This window comes from Anopheles maculipalpis, chromosome 2RL (assembly GCF_943734695.1).
Source record: "Anopheles maculipalpis chromosome 2RL, idAnoMacuDA_375_x, whole genome shotgun sequence".
Lineage (NCBI taxonomy): Eukaryota > Metazoa > Arthropoda > Insecta > Diptera > Culicidae > Anopheles > Anopheles maculipalpis.
Genome location: NC_064871.1, coordinates 68011758 through 68039145, shown reverse-complemented (window position 1 = coordinate 68039145; position 27388 = coordinate 68011758). Strand labels below are relative to the sequence as shown.

The window sequence follows — 27388 nt, the reverse complement described above, 5'->3', positions numbered from 1 at the left end:
GAAATTTCGCAAACAGAAAAGGGAGGATCCAACATACAACAGGGCTTGTTTGAAAGTGAGGGCTAAATGTAATTCGAAGGAGGCGCTTCCAACGACTTTAATGCGATCACAATAGAGGTTTTAGCTGATAGGGGAGTAAGAATTTAAAACAATTGCCAAACAAGTATGTTTTTTGCCAAAGAAATGAGACTAGACGGCTAGCAAATGTAGGTTAATACGATAACTTAGATCCAAGCTGTGACCACCGCTCAAAATACGGCCTTTGTAATTTAATACGCAGAGGTGATACATCAGAATTCAATCAGTTATATATATTTCCGATCTGACTTCTCTGACTGGTTGGAACTGATTGAATATTGTCTTAAAAATATTGAAATCAGTTCGTTTTCTGAATATCTTGCTTGACAGTTATGTTTCAAAATATTGTTATCTATTATATTATGATGCTTGTGACCCAAGCGCCTTCAAAGAGACTCATTAATATCAGTTCGGAGTCCGTATAGAGCTGCAGCTTCTAAGTCTGGAGTATTTCGAGAACCCCAAACTCTATACTGAGTCTCTCTTCTTCTTCTTCTTCCTCTTCTTGGCTTAAAGACCTCTAAGGTCATGCCGGTCATCGAAATGGCTTTCTAGACTGCCGATACCACGTAGTTGATTAGTTAGGCCTCACTACTGGGGGACGGTCCGGATGGGATTTGAACCCCGGTCCTACCGTTTGAAGACCGGCGCCGCTGTCGCCTAAACCAGCGGGCCGCTCCTACTTGATCGAGTCTCTCTTATAAACGATAGTAAGAATAACTTTATTCGGGCCGCTTTTCACTGGCTCTGGCCTAGTCAGACGAATTTATGTGTGACGAATTTATTTAGGAGCCAACATCTTTCATTCTAGTTAAGGGCTGCGGCGGCGACCCGATGGTAGGGCGACTACAGCGACGGTCTTCACACGGCAGGACCGAGTTTTGAATCCGGTCCGGATGGTACCGTTCCCCCGTAGTAAGGACTGACAATCCAACTACAAGGCATCAACAAGTCTTAGGAAGTCATTAAATGACCGGCGTGACGTAGTAGATCATAACGCCAAGAATAAGGTCTTCAAAAGGGTTGATCTGCCACTGAACATTAATATAAATGGAGCTCTTAGGACTTTGAGTATTTTAAAACTTTAGTAGGTCGTAGGTGCACTAGGTGGTTGCGACGAGAATATCAGGCATCAAATCCGAGCTGGATTGTCTCCCCGTACGTAAGACCTAATATCCAGCTATAGCTAAAGTTAAGTTAAGGATGCACAGAAATGCTATGCCAAGTCCGTCCAAAGTTGTATTGCATAAGAAGGAAAATAATTTTCTTGAAAATGGAATTTACGATTGAAAGTACAAAGCACGCATTTAAATTCTTCATATAATCGTATTTGATACAACGTTAAGTTTAAGAATATATCCAAGCTTCTGTTACTGTGGAGTAGTCAAGCAATGCGACCTTTACACTATAAAATTGCAAGAATTTTCATTTAATAAAATGGATAATTAATTCAAAGAAAGTTAGGGAACAAAAATTCAAAAAGATTTAATGACATTTTAATAATTTTTCACAAAGATAGTGTGATTATTTATATTGGTTTAAAAGAAGATATTCCGTTTCTTCGGAACTTTTTATTGTCGAAATTAATCTGATGGTTTTATGTTTTGTTTGATTATATTGTTGTAAATACTAATTCGAGAGTCATTTACTGGTTATGCCCCATGCAAGCATACAAAGATACCCAAAGTTCCTATGAAAATAACAAAATGCAACAACATATTGTTAATTTGTAGATCCACCATAAAACAAACACCAAATACCTTCACGTAGCATGACACAAAAGCGTAAGATAATCCATCACTTCTCCTCCACCAAGTGTTCAGTACAGTAAATCTATTTGTTTCCAAAAAACATTGCATTCATCTCCACACATTATAGTGGATTTTTCTTTACAAGTAATAATCTAAACCACTTTCTAACGGCTCTTTGTTGTTTGTATGTTAAATAAATCGAATGATAAAAAGCACGTGAATCGCTTAAGATGGCACCAGCATCATCACCAGGAAGAGTGTAGGGCCATAGTTTTCTTCCGTCATTTTGTCTTTCACACTTACATAGATTAGGTGCGTCCACGCACATGCAGCCAACATTCGTCATCCACCGTATGCGGCTGGTACTCATAAAACCGTCCGTACGATAAAAACACCACAAACGGTCGGAGACAATAAGCGACATACGACGTGAAGGAAACCATTACGCGGGTCTATTGTAGCTATTTAAAGGCACGTATTAAGCATATGTAGCCTATCTGCACGACACATACAAAAGTTGCTTTCAAAAAAGTACGTGAAACCTTAAGACGAATGAAGGCATACCCTCTACCGTGCCTGGAAGTCCCACAAGCTTCCACTAAAGAGGAATTGACGACAAACTGCTTTTATGCACGCACAATGTGCATGGCTGCTGGTGATACTATTACTGTCTCGTGTCGTCTAAACCACTCAACGATACGCTTTCGGTACGAACGGGCGTGATTTGCAGCCGGCAAGACCTTTAGCTTTCGCCACGCACTCACCCTTTGCGAGGGTTCGTTGCCTGTGAGCCGTTGCAGTCTTTCGAGTTTTCGCACCGCAGCTAAAGGATGCTGCTGCATTGCTTTATTAGGCGTGTGCTGATGGATGGCAGTATGCAAGATTTCATTAACTAATACGTTTCGCAGAAGTCGGGGCCACCTGCGAAGGCATGTCTGTGGCAGTAGTTTCCGTTGTCGAAGCGGAAATGTCACACGAACTCAGTGCTCGTTCGACACATATTTATTGACGGATTTCCTTTTTGTTAAGGTCAAAAAGATACTTCTGCATATTCAATAGACTATGCAAAAATGCAGAGGAAGATGTTTAATCATTTTTTCATGAATTACTGAAGCTTTTAGATGCAGTGCGGGTATAATTTCATCACAACGTTGACTGCGCAATTGGTTTTAAGACTAGGCAAAATATATAATTTGCACTAAGGTGGACCTTTTATGAGAAGATCAAAAAATATTTTTATGATTTTATTTTCCGTGAGTTTTTAATCATCATTAAACTCCTCACAGCATTAGCGTAATTTATAAACGAAACCGATGATACTAACTTCCATCCTAATACGCTAACCGGTCACCGAGATAACTAAACGGTGGCATACATGGGAAAGAATCCAGTTTAACCGAAGAAAGCTGTTTACTGCTAGAGATGCTGCCTGCCTCTTCCGTCTAGTTTCACCCGCCAGCAAAAAAAAACCCCGTCCAGATCCAGATCCAACCCCAAACGGCCTCATCTCAAGTGTCCCACTTTTAAAAGGGGCTGGTTAAAGAAAAATATTATTTCCATCCCAGCCGCAAGTCACCACTTGAGTGTAACCTGTTCTAGCAAACCTCTCTCTCTCTTCCGTGCTCTGCTACGACCAATCTACACACATTCCTTTTTCTTCTCCCATCAGGATGCATCCACTGACTCTGGTGGCGCCCGTTGATCACTTCCGCTTCTCATCGTCAGTAACAACCGGCGGACCTAGAGGCCGGCCGTGTTCGTCTTCTCCACCCTGACGAATGGTGCGCGCTTCCCTTACATTGTCTCATTAAAATCAATCGAGCAGGTACTGGGAGATGATTCGGTTCGGGGTGCAAAACGAGGTTGGAAGTGGATGGGTTGTAACGAGAGGAAGTACGAAATTTGACACGTAAAGCCATACAAGCGGCTCGAGCAGCAGCAGCTCATCTCGAAGAAAAATGCCTAGTCAGCTAAAAAAAAAAGAGCGATGCAAAATCGACAATGAAACTAACTTCAAAGCCTAATACCGAGCTACGTGATTATGGGTGGTGCCTACAGTATCTGACAAAATTTACTCCTTTTTTTTTGATAAATTTTGCTATAACAAAATAAATAAACAATAAACTGATTCCTGACAATTCTTCCTAGTTGTAAATACAGAAATAAAAAAACAGTGAAATAAAAATTAGAAAAGATGCGATTATTGTAATTCTAAAAATGTTAAAATGCGGATAAAAGAAGAATATTAAAAAAATAGATTTTAAAAAAGATAAGGGGCGGCTCGATAGTTTAGGCAACAGCGGGGCCGGTCTTCAAACGGCAGGACCGGGGTTCAAATCCTTTCCGGATCATCCCCCCTTAGAGACGACTGACTGACGAACTACGTGGTATCGGCAGTCTAGAAAGCCATTTTGATGGCCGGGATGACCTTGCAAGTTCGTCAAACCAATAAGAAGAAAATAAAAAAAAACAACTGATCTAAAGAAAATCCATAATCGATCCACGCCACTCTCAAAACATAGTCTGTTCTGTGGTCTGTTAAAATGACTATTTTTATATTTTAAAATATTTTTCTTTAGTATAAACGCTCTATTTGATCATAGAGTATATTCCTTGCATAATATGGTATGCAACCACATGGGAGCTCCAATGAAGGGGGTTAGTTCTGTTGTTAGTTAAGCACGAGTTTAATGACTTCTTGTTCCAACCGTCAGGTAATAAATATGTACATCGTAAAATACAACATAATCTATTTATTACAGACCTAATAATAATGCTGAACGATCATCCTAAGAGCCAAGACATGAAATGTCACGGATAATAATTGCCTCATCGAATTATAACGATAATATTGAGTTAAAGGTGATGAAGTTATACGTTGATGTATAAAAAATCTGGAATGCAGATATAAACCCATCGATCGATGAGCTGTAAATGAATGGAACTACTGCAAAAACTCTCATTTCGTACCGCACTGTATATTAATGTAGCTCCCTAGCGTTTGGCGCACAACCAGCGAGATAAATAACTGAAGCAGTTCGCTCGATCGTAGGACAAACAAACAAAAAACCCACACCAACGAGGCCCCTTTACGAAGGTCAGCTAGCGTCCGGTAGACGCACACAGCGCCGCGGCGGCTTAGTGGGAGATCTCGCGCACCGTAGTACCTTGCCTGCCGGCTAACAACGTCCCCCATGCTTACCTTTTTCGCGTTACGTGAGTTTGTTTGCACACAATTGCGCTGCTGGAGCGCAGCTCGCGGGTCGGGTTTATTTTTATTTGAGCAGTATTTTGCACCCTATTGCTGACGTAATGCCATTTTTCTCCAATCCGTTGACAAGTGTCTGAAAGGTGAGCATTCATTCGTACCGGTGGAATGGTCGCGGAATAATTGCACCGCAAATGAACGAGGGCACTCAACGCTTAAGACGCTAGAGAAAGAAAAAAACTATGTCACTGTTGAAGAGAGACCTGCATGTGGATTTGACGAGAGTTGAATCTGCCCGGAGCAGCCATAAGTTTCTTAATCTTTTATGAGGCGACGAGGACAGGTGGTTTTTATTTTCGATTAAGTGCACAAAATCTCAATCATTTTTGCGCATATAATGTGATGTTCCACGAATCCAAAGTCCTTCTGACACACATTTCCAACATGTTTCTAATGCTGGAAAAAAGCAGGCAGACAAGGATCTCTCTCAACAACAAGCGTTCGTTCTGCAACTTTCCCTCTAAGCGATGGTACGGAAATTTCTACTCATCATCTATTCCGCTGAATAAACAAGTAGCTCCATCGCTCGAAAGTTGTCTGCGGGTAGCGAATGTGCATTAGCCCGTCTTAATGATACGGCGCTGGTCAGGGCAGTCCGTTCCCAACCCTTCTCCCTTGAAACACTAACCGTGTTACTAGTATCATCACGTCGCTTGCTAAATGCGTTTAAACCTGCAGAACTGATTGTGCCGGTGGAAAAGATGGCTTTATCCGGCAGCCTGAAAGTGAAACTACCCGTTAAAGTCCGTTGTTCATTATGGACACCACACCGGCGAATGGCTAATTTTCGTTTCATGCACCAAACTGAAACAAACCACTCAAAATGGCACGCACTCACTCACCAGTGCAACAATCAGTGTGACGCGGTGCGTCGAAAACTGTGCTTTCCTTATGCAATGCGCATCACACGCTCTGGCACGGTTGAGATAGTAGCCGAGCGGAATGTAATTGCGCCTCAAACGAGCGGTTCAAATCGAATTTTTCACGCTGAACGTAATATCATATGTTGGTTAATATTTTTCGAGTCAGCAGGACAACACTTGAAAACGAAATACAATTCGCTCGATCGGACGGAATCGTGGTGATCGTGTACTAGCAACTACAGACTGACGTTCCTCCAGAGACGCTTCATTTTTGAAGTACTCGTGACTCGGATCAGTGAAATAAAAACAATTTTGCTTAATGTTATGAGGACTATAAATAAGTTCGTACGGAATTTTTCGAAATTTCAAGCTTTACAATGAAGAATTGATAACTCTTTCAATTTCCAAAATATTTTCTATCGATGATTATTACTTTTTCCCACCTTTTTGGCAAGTAGTAGAAGTAATCTCCAAAATTGGAGATGTGCTGTTCTGCTAGGCCATGTTGCATCGATCGGAAAAAAATGCTAATCAGAAGGTGCAATGCCCGGGCTGTACGGCAGGTTGGATAGGACATTCCATTGCAGCGTATTTAAATATGATTTAACCAGTGCTGCCACATGTGGTCGAGTTTTTCTTGAATATTCGGCCTAGATGTCGAGGTGTCTCAAACGTCTTTGCAAGTTCGTCTTGCATTTGCAAAATATCTTCAACAAGCGTTGCCTTGAAGTCGTGTATCTTCATATTTCAAGGAATATCCGGAGCTATTCTTCGTCCTACAAGGAAAAATGGCTACTTCTAGATAGAGCATGGTGATCCTAAAGTTCCCCTAATATACATAGACTTCGACATAGACTCCTATTTCCGTAGCCGATTTATTCACGCAGTAGTAACGAAGCAGAACTCCCAGCAAAACCCCTTTATTCGGTACAAGTGTTGCCATTTGACAAGTACATGGAATAATTTCTTTTACATTTCAGGTACATGACTGCTGGGAGAAAAAAAAGCCTGAAGATAACTCATCCAAATGGCATTGTTGCGAGATTGCATAAAAGTAAAATTGAATAATTTACGACGCTTGTACCAAAACCGCACGAACTTTTTTATAGTCCTACTACTCTCCACCACAATTATACAAAACATAAACTAGGAAGAAACTTGTCCCTCCATATCAACTTTTTCGATCAAGGTTAAGACAACATTTTTCATTCCCTGCTCGAGAATGTTTGGAGCAGAGAAAAAAGGTCAATCCACTAGTGTGTGTTGCCATCGTACACCTTCGATAAGAGGGCCGCCTCCGTGTTCTGGGTGATGTGGGATGATTTTGGGATCTGAGCGACCTAAAGGCTAGCTACCAGTGCCAGCAGTAATTTGACAAAAACGGAAAACATCTTCCCACGACAACACCCTACAGTGTGTACACTTGCTGCATCCATCTATGAGGATGAAGAGCACATTTTAAAACGTGGGTTCTAAAGTTACATCTGCAGCGTTGTCCACTGATGCCCATTGGTAGCATCGATGTATTAACATACAAAAACCAGCGCGAAACATCCAAATCAAAACTCACAGGCAACACAATTTCAGGTGGACCATTTAATGTGGTTTTACGTTCCGGTTGCATGGGTTGCACTGCCGGCATGATGCACAAACCCATTTGCATGTGAATGGCGAGAGAGCATTTCCGAGGGATTGGTTGTTACTATTCATTTTACATGTGGCGTATTTTTCTACCACATTATGTCTCTCTGTCTCGGTGGTTACATGCAGTAGTAGGTAGTGGTGGTAGCACTATTGAAAAGGGCAACAAGTAACGAAGCAAACGTATGCATCAACTGTTGCATTCTACGTGCCCGGAAGGCACAGGAGGTCCCCGTGCAAATGATTATCGTTTCCGCAGGTGACGAGTGTTTGCTTCCTGAAGAGTGTTTGAATGGTATGAACCGCACTAACCGCAAGAAAATGATTTCCCATTTTCCCGTGGATTGATCAACGGATGAATTGGGGCAGAAATTTTGCGGTTGATCGCGACTGGTTTTTACTTTGCTCGGAGGTTTCGCTATACTCAAGCAGATTTTTTGTGAACGATGAAAAACGCTACAAAATATGTTCACTAATTCATGTATCCATTTATAGTTATTTTCTTAATTATTTCCTTGCCAAGGTTAGGTTCTGAACCAGAATGATAGGTATAGGAAAGCTTTTTAAATACTATTTTATGTTTTGCAGATGGCTTAGTCTGCATTTAATCCGAATATCGATATTTGGACTTGAAAGATACATCAAAAGGATTTATTCTGAGTATCATTAACAATTTTTTAAATATTTTTTTTTTATAATTATGGGATCAAGGCTTGCTGACGTGAGGGCACGGCTATTTTGGAGGATTTATTTGAAAATTGTAAATTTTTGGTATACTTCAACAACCAAAGAAACACTCAGTTATCCATATCTTGCCAAAACTCTAGGTTGATAATATAAACTAGTGGTCGGCAAAGTCCAGCCAGTCGCAGCAATCAATCCGGCCCGCGAAAGGATTTGACAGATTTGGAAAATGTGGGAAAAAACTATTCGTTTACAAAACATTGAGCATAATTAAGTATGACATTTTATACTGTCGTACTCTTCAATCATTTTTGGTCGTAATTTGTACTGATTAACATAAATAGAATAATCTCAACACGAAGTGAACAAATATACAAACGCATTCTACTGGCCTGCGACACTCGATCATTTGTTAAATTTAACCCTTTGCCTCAAAAGTTTGACCCTTGATATAATTTATTAATTTTATTTTATTTACATTCGATAATTACGGTCCAGTGCCGCATTGTCAACACCGCTTGTGTTGAATAGATTTCAATATGTCTGTGTCAATGTGTCAATGTGTCAATATTTCGACAGATCTTTCAAATGTTTGCCCTATCAACTATTGATGGTAGTGTAGAGGACTACCATGGTTGCGACGGGTAACGGGGAATCAGGCATTTCCTCCTTATTCTTTGCCTTATCCCGGGCATACTCGGTTGTACCCTTGAATATCAACTAAACAAAATATTTAGTAAAAAAAGGAATTGATCTTCAAATTTCTTGCCAAACAACTTTCATGATAATGTAAACAAAACATTCTTCTTCTTCTTCTCTCTTCTTCTTATTTTTCTTCTTATTTTTCTTCTTGGCTTAACGACCTTCTAGGTCACGCAGGAAATCGATAGGTTACTAGACTTGCTGATACCACGTAGTTGGAAAGTCAGTCTTCCTACGGGAACACTCCGGATGGGATTTGAATCCCGCTCCTGTCGTGTGAAGACCGGCGCCGTTGCTGCCTCAACCTCCGGACCTCCTCGAAATATAAGCCAAACATTATATAAAATAAAAAACGAGCTTCATCCTTAAATTTCGTACAAAATTTTACGTCAGCATCGTAATCGTAAGCGTAAGTCATATATTCTTTACAAAATCAGTCAATCCACGTTACTTGCACTATAAACCTTTTAAGGATTAAAGGCTTAAGGATTATAGAGACTAAGAACGCATGACAGACTGGGCCATGCCTAAGGCTAGTTTTGATATGTGTAGGAGATAGGAATTCTGTGTCCTTTTTAGCTCGTGATCGTGTGGGATCGAAAGATAAAACGCACAGTCAACGGGACACCGTTTTAAGAGATCTTTGAGGGAGAAGGGACAATGGCAACGTCCTTCGCGGTTACATCTATTTTAGACCAAGGCATCGATGCAAAAACAGAAGAAGCCAATAGTTGTTCACTCGTTTTGGCTCCTTCTATTTGGCTTAACGACGTAATAGGACACAGGTGTCGTACATGCACTTAATAGACTTATGGGTTTATGTTTAACACAAAGAGCTAGTAGTGACACTCCAGGTTTACGGGCAACAGAGTCCAGATTTGGACTCTGGAAAGGTAGGACTACAACGTCCCAAGTATTTAAAGCTATCGTAATGATCAGATCAAAACCTAAATTATTTTATCCAAACAGTTAACACAAGCACTTTAGATACGTGTTTTGTAGAAAAAGGGTTTTAACCATTAGATACTAATTATGAAAACAGTCAACTACACGTCAACTACAACGAGTGAATCGTTGTTAGTACAAGAACAAACAAAAATGCAATCGTAATACTCTCTGCAAACAACCACCGCAACTGCTACACTAATTACTTCATCTGGAATGTGAGGATCATTACCATCACCGCATGCACGAGGGTATACTCTTCAGCCCATCACAATAATAGTCCCGGTCCCGGTATCCTACGGTGCAAAACAAAGGGCAGACCAAAATGAAACTGAGTCTTCGAAGTAGTGAAAGTTGTACGCTCTTGCAGCGAACCAGTCTTCCGACCTACCACGATGCAAAGGCGGCCAAACCCCAAACCATCAGGAATTCGAACGCCGCTGTAACACCCGGGGCCTATTAGTCCTTCACTCAAGGCTAAATCTCAAGTTCAAATCCATCCGCCAGATTAACCGACATTGCCGGGGTCTTCGCCTGGAGGTGCGCACTGTAAGACGGGTGTGAGAGTGATAAATGGGCAATCGGTTGTAAAATGTAACTGCATTGGCAGGACGGTACCGTGACATCCCGCGGATATCAAAACAAGACCCAGCCCGGTCGAGCCTCTGCTGATGGTTAGCATAATGTGCTTTGGTCAAAGTGTGGCCTGCAGAGTTTTGGAATATGTTGTTAATGTTTTCTTCCTCGTGCTGTTTTGTTTTTGTTTTCCTTCAATCTGTTTTATTTATTTCATCAACCCAACACTAGCCATAACATGTCCGCGTTGCTGCTGCCGCTACTTCAGTGTTCACGGAGATCGCACAAGATGGATGGATTTTTAATCGTCCGATAGTCACTTTCTATTATCACCCTTCACGCCCGGGAGGGAACCACACGGAGACGTACTTATGGGGTCAGATCCGGATTGGGACTGTTTGTCTGTGCGGGGTCTGGACGGTTTGTCTACGACGTTCGATGGGGGAGCGTTTTGCCAAGGTTCGCAAAATATATCTTATCTCTCTAAAGGAAGACTTTCCCGCTCAATTTCGCACCCGCGCCCAACGCGCCCTGGAACGCATTGCTGTGATCCAAACATTTGACATCATTTCAGTGACAGTGGAACGCGCTAAATAGACCGCGGTACAGTCACCAGACACCGTTTCGCCGGATTTATGTCCAATCACAACACGCAATCTCTCCCGCCATCGCCCTTTTCGTTGACAGATGTTGAAGTATATTTTTTGGAGTTACTTTTTCCAGTTTCACAATCATGGACAATCATAATTCTTTTCCTCTAACACACAACAAAAACAATGAAAAGTGGGTTAATCGATGGAAGATTACATTATGGGCAAACACTAAGCTACATTTCTGCTGGCCGGGTGCAACATTCACTGACATTTCGCTGTCGGTCCCGTAGCCGTGACCTTTCATTTATCGTGCCCACGAGGTAGCGCGATCTTCTTTAATTAATTTATCATCACCCGGTGCGACTTGGCGCATCCTACGCGCGCTTCGGACACACTTTGTTTAGTGGACGTCTCAGCCATCTATCGACCGGTTACAGAACGAGTTTAAACCGTCCTCTCTGATACATTATTTGTTTACCGTGCCCACCGGCGCTATATTCATCCAGTCTCAGACCCAAAATAACAGACCGGTAACGCATCGTTTGCTGCCCGAAAAACTGTACCCCATGTTCGTCACGGTTCCCCAAATACAGAAGCGACACACTACGATTCCAGTACGTGATGATGATCCCGAGAGCCGCCGGTGAAGGCGTTTCGTTCCTTTTGCTTCGGATCGATGGCTGCCCTTCCAACGTTCGAGACCGTGAGCTTTCGAAATCAGAGCATAACGCGGCCATTGGCCTCTTTCGTGGGATGAGGATACTGCCTTTGCTAGGGTGCTTTATGTTCAAGCACCAACACCGATCTCCTGGTCACCTGCACAAGAAGAGCGGTTGATGTTTGGGTCGTGAGTTAACTGAGCGCGTAAACAACATTCACCTCAAGCGGTTTGCCGGACCGGGTATGCTTAATTAGGCGATGGAAAAGGAAGACGGTAGTGACCCACAAAACAAAAGACGGACTCAAACGATGATGGATGAGTCTGACATTTTCGGCTGTGGCCTGGCGGATGCATCTTGTAAGAGAAGCTAACGTAATAGCCACCTGACCTGGCGAGAGATGGTAAAGAGTGTATCGTCTCTTTGGGATTGTTTACCTACGAAAAAGGCGTTTTTGTGTCGAAACATTTTCCACGAAAACAGTGCAAAATTGCCTGGTGCCGTGACCAGGATCCAATAGTATTAGTCACAGAAGGCCAACAAAATGTAACGAGTCTTTTAAATTGCTTATTAATAAGGAGCTTGAGCACAAGAACTGTATAAATTTCTCTACGATCATCTTTTGGGAATTTCTAACATAGCGGTCTCCGCTCTAACATCTTAAACATCAGGCCAGTTGAGTTCCCAAAACAAAGACACCACTACAACACATCGTACAATTCTTGCTAATTACACATAAAACATTCCCCGCTTCCTAACCCTCCCGGCTGCTCTGCCCTTTATCTCTGAAGCGAGGTCTTGATAATTAGTCCACCATTTCAACCGCTGCTCCGTCTGCAATAAACAGACAAGAAGGGATTTGGATTTGGAGCGACATCAACATCAAACGGAACCGCCACAACCATTCCCATTCCGGATGTCCGATTCAGTGTACGGCCAAGTCGAAAGCTAGAGGAGACCTCTCTCTTGTCTGATGAATAACGAAAAACAAACGGCAAACAAACGAGCGAGCAGTTGAAAATGAACAAACGATCAAATCATTTTGATAAACACGCTGGTGTGTCTGGGGCTCGACTGGATGTGTGTCTCATTTCGGGAAGACAATCAAACCACCTCGACAAATCGTTTCCGTAAACAAGAGTGAAGAGTATTGCCGGATCAGACTAAGTGCATCACTTTTTCCATACAAACGCCAACACCATTTTCCTTTAGATCTTGAAAACTGCCCCAAAACGGAATGGAATTACTGATAATTTTTTTGCTGGTAATTTCGCCACATTTCCTTCCCGTGCTACATTGGCCGCTCAGATCGATGGGAAAAGCCCCATTTTCCATGCATTCAAGATGCTGGGAAGGCTTAGAGAGGGTAGAAAAGTAGAACGGAATCATCGGCCACCCAAAACCACTTTTTCCACACAAATCTGGGCCGGCTCGGACATCGGCGAAAGCGAAAAAAATGGAAATCGAATTCGTACCGATGATCGTACCATACAGACTGTGGATGTGGTTCGCAGCACATTACGCGGCTCGAATTACCTTTCGGATGTAGATTTTTTGGCGGTAGCGTGTCTTTGCACGTGTGAAGGGTATAATTTCCAATGCCTTCCTACCTAATGCCATGGCTTTCGGCGGTGGTAGATTTGAATGAGCTGTAACGCGCCTGTAACTCTCACTTTCCCATTGGGCGGTCCCGGCAGACGTACATATGCTGCCAGACCCCAGGATGGATGTTTGAAGGCATTAGGTATTAAACCCATCAAGATTTGCGATCGGATGATCGATTCCGTACGATCAATTGCCGATTTGTGGGTACGATTGATTGGAAAAATGGTACCAGCTGATTAGCGAGCCGCGAACAGTAAATAAAGATGGCCGTCCTCGCCATCCCGTACTGCCACAATTGGCAGAATCGTTTTCGCGTGCAGTTTGTTTGTTCCGGTGTGTTTGGTATTCGCATACAAGCCGCTAGGTGTAGTATTTTCCGCACGTCACAGTAAAATTGCTATTCCACACCAAACAGCGCGCGCCAGGGGATTGGATATACAATCGCGAGCCTTTTTTTGTTGCTTTGCGTAATGCTAACGAAACGTATTTTTTCCGAAACATATTCAAGCTATCTTTCGTAAGCCTATCCCAGGGTTTGGGAGGTGGTGAGGATCGATTTGATTCGCAAAAAAAAAAATTACCATCAGCTTCGCCCGCTCATAAGATATCGATCACGTGTTGAATAATCCATTTGTAATAATGGAATTAATTTTTGGGGTATTACCAAACCAATCTGCTAACGGTGTGGCAATGCACTTCCTACCACTGTTTAATTGCAGGCTTTTGAAGTTGTAAAATAGAGGTTAAGTTAGGAATTACAGCACGAATCTATTGTCCGGTGATGAAAGGTGCGTGGAAGAGTTATTCAAGAGCAGTTTTAATGGGAATATACTAATAAATTTAGTAAATGACATGTGCAGGACGTTAACTATATTGTTTGGTGTCAGTTTAGTCCCATATATGCCTAGCCCCGAATATAGATGTTCTATAATTTACATCCTTTTGATCGTGAGTTACATCCTTGTCGCCGGTTATAGTATCTTCGAGCTTTTCAACATGTTCTCATCTTCTCAGGAGAATGCGAAAAATATCTCATGAAGAGACATCATCGTTGGTTGCTTTATTGTTTTGTACCTAGATCCCATAGGTCAGAGCAACAGACTACGTTGTGAAGAAGACCTTGTTGAGATCGTAAGATACATGTTCTTCCATGAGATTTAATGTCCGATCCTGCCGTGCGAAAACCGGTGTTGTCATCGGCGCCAGAACAAAGGAAAGGAAAAGATAGATATTGTTATAATAAAACACCCTAACCGTCCTTGTCTAAGTGGTAAACAATTACTTAAACCGGTCAGGCGATGACGCTCATTAAAAAAAGAATTTGGCGGTGTCGAACGCAGCATCGTCGATAGAGGAAGCTCCGAATTCCCGGTCAGTACCAACCATCAGAATTTCTTGAACAAAGATCAAACAGAGTAGTTTTCCTGCTAATGAGACCAAAACGCAACTGAAGTCTAAAATACTAAGATTGCAGCATTTCTAAAATACAAAGATCCCTAGTAGATTAGCTTGATCTAATTTGGAAAAGTGGATATTTTTGAAAATCAGAATTTACTTCCTTATTAAATCCTAAAGGCACAACTTCAGTTTCAGATGGTCAGTTTCGTGTCCTCAAATTCTACACTAAAATTAAACCATTATCGAGTAATCTTATAGACTGATTCATCGCTGCATATTGCAACGATATTGCTCATTTAAATGACACATCTTAACATTCAACGATTCGCATTTGATTGATTCTATGCTTCGCGGAAAAAATGGCGGAGTCACTCAGAATGTTTCGACCCCACAGCACAGCACAAACGAACCGAACGTGTCAAGTGTATTTGCTTTATCTGTTGTTGTGTACCGTGTAAGCTCTCCGTATTACACATCGCTTACTTTCGACAAATTTACCACAAAATGGCAGTGTGTACTGTTTGTGTACAGCCAGTACGCTTACTACACTTACCCATGAGTTGTCTTTAAACTGCGCCATGTTTGAATGGTAGCCGGCTTCAGGTGATTCACTGCTATGCGCCTGTTACATGCGATGGACACGCTTGTTGTCTGGCTGTCGTTGTTGTAGAGCAGTTTTTCTTTACGGTTCGATGATCGTCAAACCATTGACACTGTACAGATTGTACATCGGTTGACTATCAGCACCGGAAGGTAATTGGTCAATTGACACTGGCCACTGGAAATGGTTTTGCAAAGCACACACCACATACGAACGAGCACACGAGCAGGTACCACAATAACGCGCGCGCGCTTGTACCTAGCACCTCAAACCGGTAGTATAACTGGCGTTAAGTAGTAGACGCTTCCTTTTAACTACCACCACGTTTCACTTATCCTTGCATGGGAAACCAATTGACACTTGATGTGCACGGTGAGCTGAGCCGAGTATTGCAGAATTAGCACAGCTTTAAAACGTATGCACTAATACGCCCGAAGAAAGTAAAATTGCATGAGAAAGCCAACTATTTTGTGGTCTCAAGTCAGCAACTTCGAATGATTTACGGGTAGAAAACACTTAAATTTTTCGAATTGGCAACAGAAGTAGATTACTCGATGCTGTCACACGCAAAGAGCACTATTATTCACACAAGATCACTTGGAAAAATCAAATTTTCCTTTGGGCACCAGTATTTTTGGCTTTCCTTTTGCTTTTACATCGAACGACATCGAAGATGCGCGCGATCGATTAACAGCGAAACCTTCCACTTCACCACTACTCTCGATCTTCTTTAAAGTGCACTTTTTTGCTGCTGCTCTTAGTACACTTTCATTCATCCGATTGCTTTCTCGAGCATTTGATGGTTACATACATGCACCAGATGAATTAAGTAGCCAAACCAAACCTTCTTCAACACGAGCCAACGACAAACACATCAAATGCAGATCACTGATGGAATAGCTGACACGGTCGCCTTATTCTTGTAGGACACAGTTTCACTTCACAGCGTTGCTTTTTCTTTCTCTAGTTTTGAGGTCGACACTGCAAAATTTGACTAAAAACCATCAAATGACAGCGTGACGTATGGGATTTTCTCCAACTTCGCTTTCGCGCAGCAGCAGCAGCACGATCGTTTATACCACTATATTAGCACGATGATCATGTACGGTGCGTTTTGCTTTCGGTTGCCACCGACAAACGACACCGATGGATTTCCCTGTGGTGGAACTATTTTCTTCCAATTTTCTGCCTGACACTTAGCTGATCGTCATTCGTTCCCGTGACGATTAACGTACACAATTTGTGACATGGCGTTTGTGCGCCATGATGAAACGAGATTTCGGATCGTGTGTATGGGTGTAATTCCACACGAGGGGGTTTGTTTTTCGATTTTTGTTTGCTCCCGCCGAGCCGTTCTACATTTTCCACACCGCGACGCACACACGTTGTCGTATAGCGCGGGCAACGCAACTCGCGCTCGCTACGGTCGTTCACGATCACAAACTACACAACACACAGCCGGTTGAGGCTGCGTGTTTTGAGCTGTTTGTTGGGAGGAAGATGTTATTTTACTTTTTTCCAATCTTCACTTTCGTGGTTCATTTTCCAAACCCTGAACACTGAAATACAGGTGTCGCTGATCACGTACTGACCCACAATGCGATTACCGTACCGCGAATGACGCTTTTTGCACTCGTTTTGAGTTGTATATCGCGTGCAAACGTTCGTGGCTTAACCTACGATTGGTTGCTGGAGGACAGTTAGTTTTTAAACGCAAACGATTTGTGCCGCTCATCGGTGAGCAACCTGCAAAAGCGACGGTTGAAACGACTATGAGACCGCGGCGGACTTGGCTGAGAGCATTCTCCATGCGGTGCTTCGAACGTTTATGGTGGGGTAAACATAGGCGAGAGTGAATCGAAAAGTAACGTATAATTGGATGTGGATGTTATGTGAACAATTGAACATTTCAAGTGTTTTAAATATTCTTTGGAAAAAATCATTTCTGATTATTTTATGTAATAGAGTTTTTATTTATGCTTATTTCATTTTGATTTATCCAATAATTAATATATGCCTCATGGCTCAATGTTAATCCCTGGAAAATATATGTATAATCAATGTGAGGCGTTAAGCTGACATCACTAAAGTCCTTAACCACTGAAACATCGACCAATACTTGATCTGAAAAGAAGGACGAGTGTGTGTGAGAAGTGAAATACCTTGTCACTTAAATTACTTAACACATCTAGCCAAGCAAGGTATGCAGGTACAGCTTTAGAGGCATGTTAAATTTTAGGTTCACTGTTCAAGAGTAAGCATTACCAACCATCTTTTAAAAGATATTTCCATATCAGATTCTTTTTCTAAACATATTAGAGAGATCTTCCTCTGCTATACTTGCTTCCTTGACTTGATTGTATCCGTAGGCGTATAGCTACCCTTGTGCATGGGGTTACTATACACGGAATCTGGCCTTTCTACAGTGAACTTGCCTAAAATTTATGCGACTTACATATGAAACATGGACCACTCTAAAATAACTATCGCAGAATTGTTGCCCAGACGTAGTAATGAGGAATAGTTATTGCTGTACAATGAGCTTATCCAGCAATACGGCCTGGTCGTGCTACATGAATATTTAAAAAAAAAACAATGTGCTTATCCATACACAATGGATTTAACACAATGGAGAGAAATTTGTTGGGAAAAATATTATTACAAGCTCGCAAGGTCCTGCAGCAAAGTTTCCTGATTTCATAAAATTGAACTCTTGAACTGGGCGGTTGGGGGGCTCGGTGGTAGAGGTGACAACGGCACCAGTCTTCAAACGGTAGGGCTGGAGTTCAAATCCCATCCGGACCGTCCCCCCGTAGTGAGGACTGACTATCCAACTACATGGTATAGATAAGTCTAGTAAGCCATTCGATGGCCGGCGTGACCTTAGAGGTCGTTAAGCCAAGAAGAAGAAGAACTCTTCAACTGAACATTTCGGAGAATCTATTTGCACTGTGCGAAATATAGTAACTAATATTGAATTCATTCCTCAGACAAACTCTATTACTTTCCGACCAACCGACGAACAGTATACATCATCAACATATCTCTCTTGGCGCGTAGAGATTTTAAAATAAAAAGAGATACGTATTTTGAGAGAGCTCAACCCGCTCAGTAAAAATAAAAAAAAAAGCGAGAACACGTTTGCTTGTTCAGCAAATCTATCCTATCTAATTTATACGTAATGTTGCTCCTTTTAAAATAAAAAAAAAAAAACTGCGGACAGTATTGTAACGAAAATTAGAATGTATTTTTGTTGAAAGATTGTAACATTTTAAATCATTATTTTCAAATTTTACAATCGTAGCGTTCGTTAACGGTTTCTTGTGTTATTTGTTTTGGATGTAACATGTTAAAGTTTGTTTTAAAGATTACGAAAATATTACAATTTAAAAAAAAACAAATATTGTTTTAGCCATATGGCTTATTAAAGCATTTACATCTAAAGACGATCCATTCCTTCAGCCTATTCTGCGAAACAGCCGGTCTAGCGATTTCCACCTGTTAATTCATTCATCGCTCAAGAAAAGTGATGCGTATGAAGAAACTTCTCGTCCGATCTTCACAGCAGTGATCACGCACAAAAAAAACATAAAACAAACAAACAGTACGAAAAAAAGAAACAATTTAAAGGTTTACTGAAATCTACTCACGTCCACGTCGGCCGCGATAGTGAGTCCCCGCCACAGACGGAACTGATAGAGAAAGCGAGTACGATCGAAAGGGTTCTGCAACAAAGATTGTGTGCCAATTGTTTCAAATACATGTCCGTTGCTTCGATTGATTGCTGCCCATCGTGTTAACATAAAGCTTTACTCGATTATCCTAAATAAGCGTGCGGAGAGATGCGCAGGTGAAAGGTGTAGAAAACAATTTAACTTTCAATTAAAACAGATTGTTCATTTGTGATATCGACGGTTAGAAAATAAAACCGCAATACCAAAACGTATCAAACAGGAAAGACAAAAAACTCAATGGAAAACGAAAGCAGATTAAACATAATGAACCTGTTACTAAAGCCGACAGCAGCGCATCATCAAGCCGTGGAACAGTTTTTTTTTATCAGCGCTCACGAACGGCTGTCGAGATTGTGTCCAAAAGCACGGGGTCTAAATTGAATTGAATGAAATTTGAATCCCAACGGCTTGGTTGTTTTTGGATTCATTCATCCGAACACCCATACATGCACGCAAGTCATTCTAAACACGATCATGATGATGAAGATCGCGTTGACGATGTTTTACGTCGGTCAATTACAAAAGTGAACGCGTGCGTGTTTCGCACTGTAGCCGAACTGTGTGGTACTGTCCGCCTCACATATGGTACGGTCATTAACCAAGTAAATATTCAAATGTGAGTAATTTTATAAACTCCTTTGCTTTATCCAAATTATGATCTTCTGAGAAAATTAATGCGTATCATTTACATTTATAAATTATAGCAGCTTAATTACATATTTGACAATACGGCGGAAAATTCTTCTTGGCTTAACGACCTACTTTATCACGCCGGCCATCTAACGGTTTACTAGACTAGCTGACAGCAAGTACTCGGATAGTCAAGCCCTCACTTAAGGGGATCGGTCCAGATGGGATTTGAACCCCGGTCCTGTGCCGTTGTTGCTTCGACCCCTCATTGTTAGAACACAAATCATAACAAAGGGAAGGGTCAACATTTCTATTTATCGAGGCAATTAACATACGAGATGAACAATTCTGTAACCAGCAGTTAATTTGGTGAAGAAATTTCTCACAACGTGCCACACGATTAGCATTCATAAATTCAAAAATCCACTGAGAGGCTAGAAACAAGCCTTTGATAAATGTTTGCCAACAAATAGGCAACAAAACTTGAGAGGCCATTTTCGGCTTCCTCGCTTACATTTACATTCATTTGGTTAATCAATTTTACGTATGAGGTGACTATATGGATGGGATTTTATATCGGTCCTTTCGTGTGGTAACTGATGCTGCTACCAGCTAAAACACCGGCTTATCCGAAATCAAGTTGAACCAAAATGTGATATACAAAAGGTTTTTTTGCTGGGTTTTTCACAAAATTTTCGATACAAAATCGATACAAAAAGATCGATTTTTATCATGTTCGATGTTTAATGAATTATTTAAGCGCCCTGATTTCATTTAAATCCATTTTAGCGTCGGTTTATCTACAGCTTCAAGCTAATTGTAGCTTTCTTCAGTTATATTTGAATCCCGTATATTTAAATGAAAGAATTTATCTCGTCTTTTTTATACCAACACTGTGCCACCCTGTACCAACTCCCACGTAGCCTCAAAATCGTCGCAAACGCTATCTGGATCAAATCTTTGACAGCAGCTAGCAACGCACAGCTGTCATCACTGCACCGTACCATTTTGTTGCTTGGGTATTCCTTGCACAAAAAAACTTTCCTCGGACGCAAAAATCTATCCTGTTTTCCACAATTATTGTTTCCTCACTTCCCTGAACGACGGCCACCGAATCGCAAGTGCAGAGTGCAATCCTTCATTTCCTTCTTCCAGCAACCGAAAAATCAATCGAACGCAAGTGCAATTTTCGACTGAACACGCTCAACACTGTGTTTGCGAGTGCTGCTTTGCCATCATTGTTATTGTGCCTGCCTGCATGCATTTATTCTACCCTACCGAGATTTACTAGTGCGCACGGGTGTGCGGATAGTGTGAACCCGGGGAGGCGTGTGTAGAAGGATCGGTCGAAAATGATTAGCATTGATAAGATCAAGGAAAACTTCCCCATCCATTGGCACGTATGGAATAACGATTATCAGGAGCTGCAGCAAGCCATCAGCGAGAAAACGGTACGTTATTGATAAAAGGTACCGTTCTTCCGGAACGACGTCGACGTAGCAGGTTCTCGTCTGCACGTACCAGAAAAAAAGTGATTAATCTAATTAGTGTCCCCGGTCCCCGGTCTAATTCGATTAGACCGGCAACAAGAACAACAACGGGCCAACATTGTGCGAGAAAAACAAATAATCACGCCACATATACGCCACACGACAGTAGGGGAAAATTAATGAATCATTCAACTGATTTCCCTCGAGATAGGAGCTTAAATCCGGTCCTTAAATCAGTTTAACAACATTTTCTAATCTTCTTCCGTATTTTTATTTTTTGTCCATCAGCATGACCTAGAAAAGCTTGATTCCCGGGGTCGAACACCGCTAATGCTTGCGGTGAAGCTAAGCCACCTGGAGTGTGTTAAAGCCCTACTAGCCGCAAAATGCAATGCCAATGTCGAATGTGATGGATGGTCAGGTGAGTTATCGGGCAAGCTAAATCGGGATGTCATCAGCATTTTAGTTCTCGTCTCATCTCCTCTTTACTTACAATTTCAATCCGTTTTTCTCTCATTTTCCTTTTTCTGTCTCATGGGATCATTCCTATTTTATTTTATATTAGTTACTGCTTAAGTTAGCTCAATTTTAAGGTTATTTAACATAGCAGAACCCTTGCAGCGTACAACGAATTTATATATGATGAATAAGTACTAAAAATCCCTTCTCTCTCTCTCTCGCTCATTCCCTCACGACGACAGTCGTCCAGGAAGCCGTTTGCTCCGGAGATGCCAACATTCTGACCGCAATCCTTGAGGTGCGTGATTTGCAGCGCCACATCAAGCGCGTATCCCACGTGCCTCAGCTGCTGCAACATCTGCAAGACACGCCGGACTTTTACATCGAAATGAAATGGGAGTTCACAAGCTGGGTACCGCTGATGTCGCGCGTCTGTCCGAGCGACACGTACAAAGTGTACAAGCGTGGTTCGAACGTGCGCATCGACACGACACTGCTCGGCTTCGACAACAACACCTGGCAGCGGGGCAACCGTAGCTACATCTACAAGGGCCAATCGAAAACGGCCAGCATGATCGAGATCGATCACGACACGGGCGAAGTGTCGGTCGAGCATATGCGCAACATCGAGGAGGAAAACATCGACGGCATACGGCCGAGCCGGGAGGCGGTGAATCTGCGCCTGCAGGCACCGGTCATCTGCAACCACATCGACATGGAGAAAATTAGCTTCGAGCGGAACAAGTCCGGCTTCTGGGGTTGGCGCAGCGAGAAGGTTGAATCGATCAACGGGTACGAGTGTAAGGTGTTCGGGGCAAGCAACGTTAAGTTTATTACGCGCACCCGCAACGAACATCTTGGGAGTGAGCAGGCGCGTGTGAAAAATTCGCGCACACCCCTGCAGCACTTCCTGGGCATGACGGAGGAAGATTACGATCATGCTGCGGTGGCAGGCTCGAGTACAAGTGCACTTAGGGAGCAGCAACCCATCCTGCCGCCATACAGCAGCGAGGACGATCGGTCACCGGATGGTGCGGAGGGGGAGGGTAGTGGCAGTGGGCAGGATATGTCAGCACCCACGGCTGAAGAGTACTTTTCCGACGTTGACCTAAACGGACGGGACGTTGGTAAGCCAAAGCGAATCACTGCCAAAGAGCAAATGTTTAAGGCAAACATTTGGCTGAGCGAAGAGTTCCCGATACGGCTGCAGGAGCAGGTATTGCCCATACTGGATCTTATGTCTACCATGGCAAGCCCACACGTTTCCAAACTGAAGGACTTTATAACGATGCAACTTCCCGCAGGATTCCCTGTTAAAATTGGTAACTTTGCCGACTAACCGATTTTTCTTTGTAGATGTGTCGTTAAATTGCGTTTGTTCTGTCCTTTTTTTTCTTATTTTAGAAATTCCACTCTTCCACGTGCTGAACGCGGTCGTTACGTTTGGGAACGTATTTGCGATCGAGCATCCGGTCCCGCATGTAAGTCACATCCGCGAGAGTGACGATCGGGTAACGTGCGTCATCGATGATGCGTGTTTCGAGGCACCGAGCGGGTACGGTGTGCGTCGTGGTATTGCCGACTTCCGGCAGCAGCTCACGTTCGAGGATGAGGACGAGCTAATGCAGTTCGCCATTCAGCAGAGTCTGGTAGATTCGGGCAGTGAGAACGATAAGGTTGATATCTGGGAAGCGTTAAAGGCACCGAGACCGCTGACTCCGCAATACTACGAAGATGAGCAGCTGCAGAGGTATGCAAAAAGGGGGATAAGCGTATAGCACCATCAGGTGCTGGATGAAGAGGTTTTACATATTGTGAATGTCCCCCCATTGTTTCCGTTTTTTATGTGTCCTTACTTCTGATCCCCTTTATACTCTAACTCGAAACTAAAATTTGATTTTTTAATATTCTCCATTTCTGTTCTTTTCTCTTTTTCTATTTGTACTGCAAACCAAAAAAAAAAAACACTTCTCTTTGTTTTCTCACTACAAATGTCCACTTGCATTCGCATTTCTCGCTATGTTGATTGTTTATTTACTACCACCACCGTACGCGCCTTGTGCAAATGTAATGCCGTTGTGCTTCGTTCGTACAATTATCATCTGGTTGTGTCACACAAACGTACGCAATTATCTTTCCTATGTTGAATTTCCCTATCACTTCCTCGTGCTCGCTGTAGTTCCACGAGTCGAGCCACTTCACCCGAGGCGAAAAAATCGGGCTCCTCCCTGATGGGTGGCATGTTACCGGCCTCCATCGCTAGAAGTCCGCTAAAGAAACTGTTTTCGAAAAGTTAATTCGTGCGCTCCTACGTGTAGTGTCTATGCCTTATACTATTCTTATGATAAGCTTCTTTTCTAAAGCATTTTTTGTAAAGGGACAATCGGAGAGAAGAAACACGGTACGGTGTATGGCATTTGGGGTTTTTCCTACCTGGACTACCCGGCAAATGCAATCTCATTCATGCTTATCCTATTCTTCGTCGTATATTTACATAGCATTATTAATATTTATTTTACTTATCACGATGCACTACATTATACATGATCATAACATTATCTGCTCACCAAATTCGAAATTCGTTGACTATATTTTTCCTTCGATATATCGAATATATCGATATATAAGTTCGATATATCCTCAAAAACAATTGTAGCGTCTACAACCCCATGTCTGTCTAGTATTCCTGGTTATCCTTAGCACTCCGCTTATTCTTCTTCTGACCTTTAATTGGACTGACTATCGAGTTTAGTGTTGACCGATTCGGGTTTTGGAAGTTTCGAAGATTCAATCCCTAAAGAGATTTGAATTAGATTGGATCCTATTTGAAGGATTCGATTCGATTGGGGTTCAAAAGTGATTCGATTAGTGGTAGCATGTTTGAAAACATTTTCTTATTTCTAACCAGCACTCACCCCTCACCACTTCCCTTAAAATTAATAGGATATAAAGACCAAAACGTGTCTTCTCCCAACATGAAGAACAGAAGCTGACTGTCGCTTAAGCTTCTATTTTATCACATTTCTTCGCATGCTTAAGCTCAGACATTCGGTAGGGCTAAGAAATGTTCTTTACGATGTAGACTATTGGTTAGAATTAACACAAGGGAGAGTCTATCTTATCCTTCCAGAGGCTTCGGATCCATTCTCATACCGGTTCACTATCACTACTACACTAAAAAAAAACACTAGACTGCCTTGTGGCGCTCGCCGATAATGAAGCTCGTTTTAATTTAAGCCGATTTATGGGTACTTACTTAACATTTTTGGACCTTTTGCTTTTACATATTGTACCTAATTATGCTTCAGTAAACACAATGGCTATCGTATAATATAAATGTTTGATTTTTCCTCTTTTTTTGGGTTTTGGAGATCAGTTGCTACTGTTGTTTGCCCCCAAAAAAAACTCTATTGGCCGTCACTGAGAGGTGTTGGAAAATCCCTTCTATCAACTTTCAATGTATAAAGCTCACCATGGTCAGCATATTCACTCCAAGCAGATGATGTGAAGACTGAATACAAGATTCTCAACTTCAGTTCCGTATTCAGTACTTAGAATATCGCCATTTTTTTTTTAATTTTAAAGCAAAGAATGAAAAAATTCCGTGGATGAAATTTTTGGGCGTTCGCTTTCAGGCTTTTTTTATTGCTTTTGGTTTTGCTGATAATTTTCGCCATAACATGTGTAGAATAATACACCAACGATAGTTTACCAACAGTAAATACTTACTAATATCATACTTACGTCATATTTATGTTAACGCCCCTTTAATAGATTAATAATCAGCTTTCCATTAAAACAGCATTTAGCATTTGCACCGTTGTTAACTGTTACTGACGTATATAAACCTCTATAACCTGAACACACATGTATTAGTTCAAGTGTACTCGCATCTTTTTAGAATACCCACTGTTTTTAGTGTAGATTTTCCTCACCTCAAGAAAAACAACAACAAAAACCCCCAAATCGTATCGCTAGTACAGAATCAAAAAAACCCACACCATGGTTCGCTTCTCTATGTTGTGTAATTCACAGAGCTTTGCAAGAATCACTGATAACCGGATTTCAAAGCAGTAGTAGCGCAGCGACCGGCTCATCAGCACTACCACCCGCCCTAGCGCTCGACCATCAAGCGGTAACGGTGGCCGCGGACGAAACCGATACCGTGCCGGACTATCTGGACCCAAACCTAGAGCTGGCAATCAAGCTTAGCCAGGAGGAAGAGACACGCCGCGAAGAAGAACGGCGCCGCGAGGAGGAAATGTTGGCCGAAGTGTTACGGCTCAGCCTGCAGGACAAATAGGGGACATGCTTCCGGAATGACTGGAATGTTGTCCCCTTTTGCTTTTGCGTTCACTGAGACGAAGCGTGACAATTGTGTAAAGAAAGGTTACCCTTGAATTGTAGGACCTGTCCAATATGTCCCGGTGCTAGACGAAAGGCATGTGTAGTGCATCTAAGGGCAAGAGGTTCGTGGAGATGCGTATTATTTAATTAAAGTTATCCACACGGCTGCTCTGCCCTCACGCTGCCAGCGAAACGTGTTTGCTGTGTGCGTCCGTTGTACAGCATCAGCCCACTTTAAGCCAATTGGTAGGCTGCCCTCCGAGGTGCGTAACGGCACCCGAGATCCAACACTCTAAACGTCCAGTAGCTTCTTATTTATTAGTACGAATCGCATGATGTGCATGCATGCAGAGACACAGCCAATGCTCCTATATTCCCAATCTTTCCAACCATTCTACGCAAACACATCCCGGTAAGTAAAATTCCATTTTCCCGCTGTTTGTACTAAGACAACTGTGTGCTAGCAGCAGCATATTAAGCTAATAGATACAAACAAACACGTGTATGATTCCTACGTGTAATGATGAACGATCATCGATCGCGCCAAAGCTGATCTTGCAGATAGCTATTAAAAACTCGTTTGTAAACACACAAACACCTACACACTACTACCTGAAAGGCGAGTAAATATAGGAGCAGGATTGAAAAAAATGCAAACTAAAATGAAATTGCAAAACTATTTTATACTAATCGCTTCATAATCACAGTCAATAAATTTTATCTATTTATATTAAAAACGTTGCGGTGTGTTTGTCGTCCAACAACTAGACTCTGTCCGTGCAGGAAAGACATGGATGCAATCATATTCAATCATTCAAAACAAATGTTATATTTATGCCTGAAAATAGTAGAATGTTTTGTATTCATCAACCACCAGCATGGATTTTCTCAACAACAAAATTAATTGTATCTTTTGATAATACTGATTAAGCTACATTTTCCCAAAAATCGACGTCAAAAAATTATCCTTAAAATGAACCCGGTTAATCAAGTAAGTACTCCGTTAGTCACCCTTTAACTACAATAACGATCTGCAAACGCCCTTTTCATCGAGAAACTCCATTTTTTTCTAGCCATTCCTTTTAGCTAGTTTTTATTCTGGATAGAGGGTTCTCGAATTTTTCGCTCGAAGCTATCCCACAGGTCTGGAGATTGGGGCGAATGCGTTTTCATTGTTTTGTCGTTGGGGAGCAACCATTCCTTGATCAAATATGTTGGTCCATGGCTCAACTTTACAGCACTTGGTTTGAAGTTATTTTTCAGAATGTCTAAATATTTGAATCGATCAATTGTAGAATCAATGATCGTCATGTTGACGGTGACATTCGCACTACAGGCACCCCATAACATGATCACCATCATGC

At 42.0% G+C, this 27388-nt stretch overlaps 2 protein-coding genes across 2 annotated transcripts in view; both read left to right on the top strand.

The window, feature by feature from the left end:
• The window catches only part of LOC126556046 (digestive cysteine proteinase 1), a 283799-nt gene extending 278158 nt beyond the window's left edge, over positions 1-5641 (top strand). Inside the window, exon 5 of the mRNA XM_050211214.1 lies at positions 5631-5641. The gene's annotated coding sequence lies outside the window, so the exon portion shown is untranslated. The remainder of the gene's footprint in view (positions 1-5630) is intronic.
• A 15420-nt stretch (positions 5642-21061) lies between these two features.
• Positions 21062-25983, top strand: LOC126556000 (ankyrin repeat domain-containing protein 13D). The gene is made up of 5 exons (XM_050211156.1): positions 21062-21179; positions 21507-21639; positions 21920-22999; positions 23082-23427; positions 25713-25983. Exons 1-5 carry the CDS (start codon positions 21081-21083, stop codon positions 25978-25980), a joined length of 1926 nt encoding a protein of 641 aa, XP_050067113.1. The 5' UTR covers positions 21062-21080; the 3' UTR covers positions 25981-25983.
• The last annotated feature ends 1405 nt before the right edge of the window (positions 25984-27388 follow it).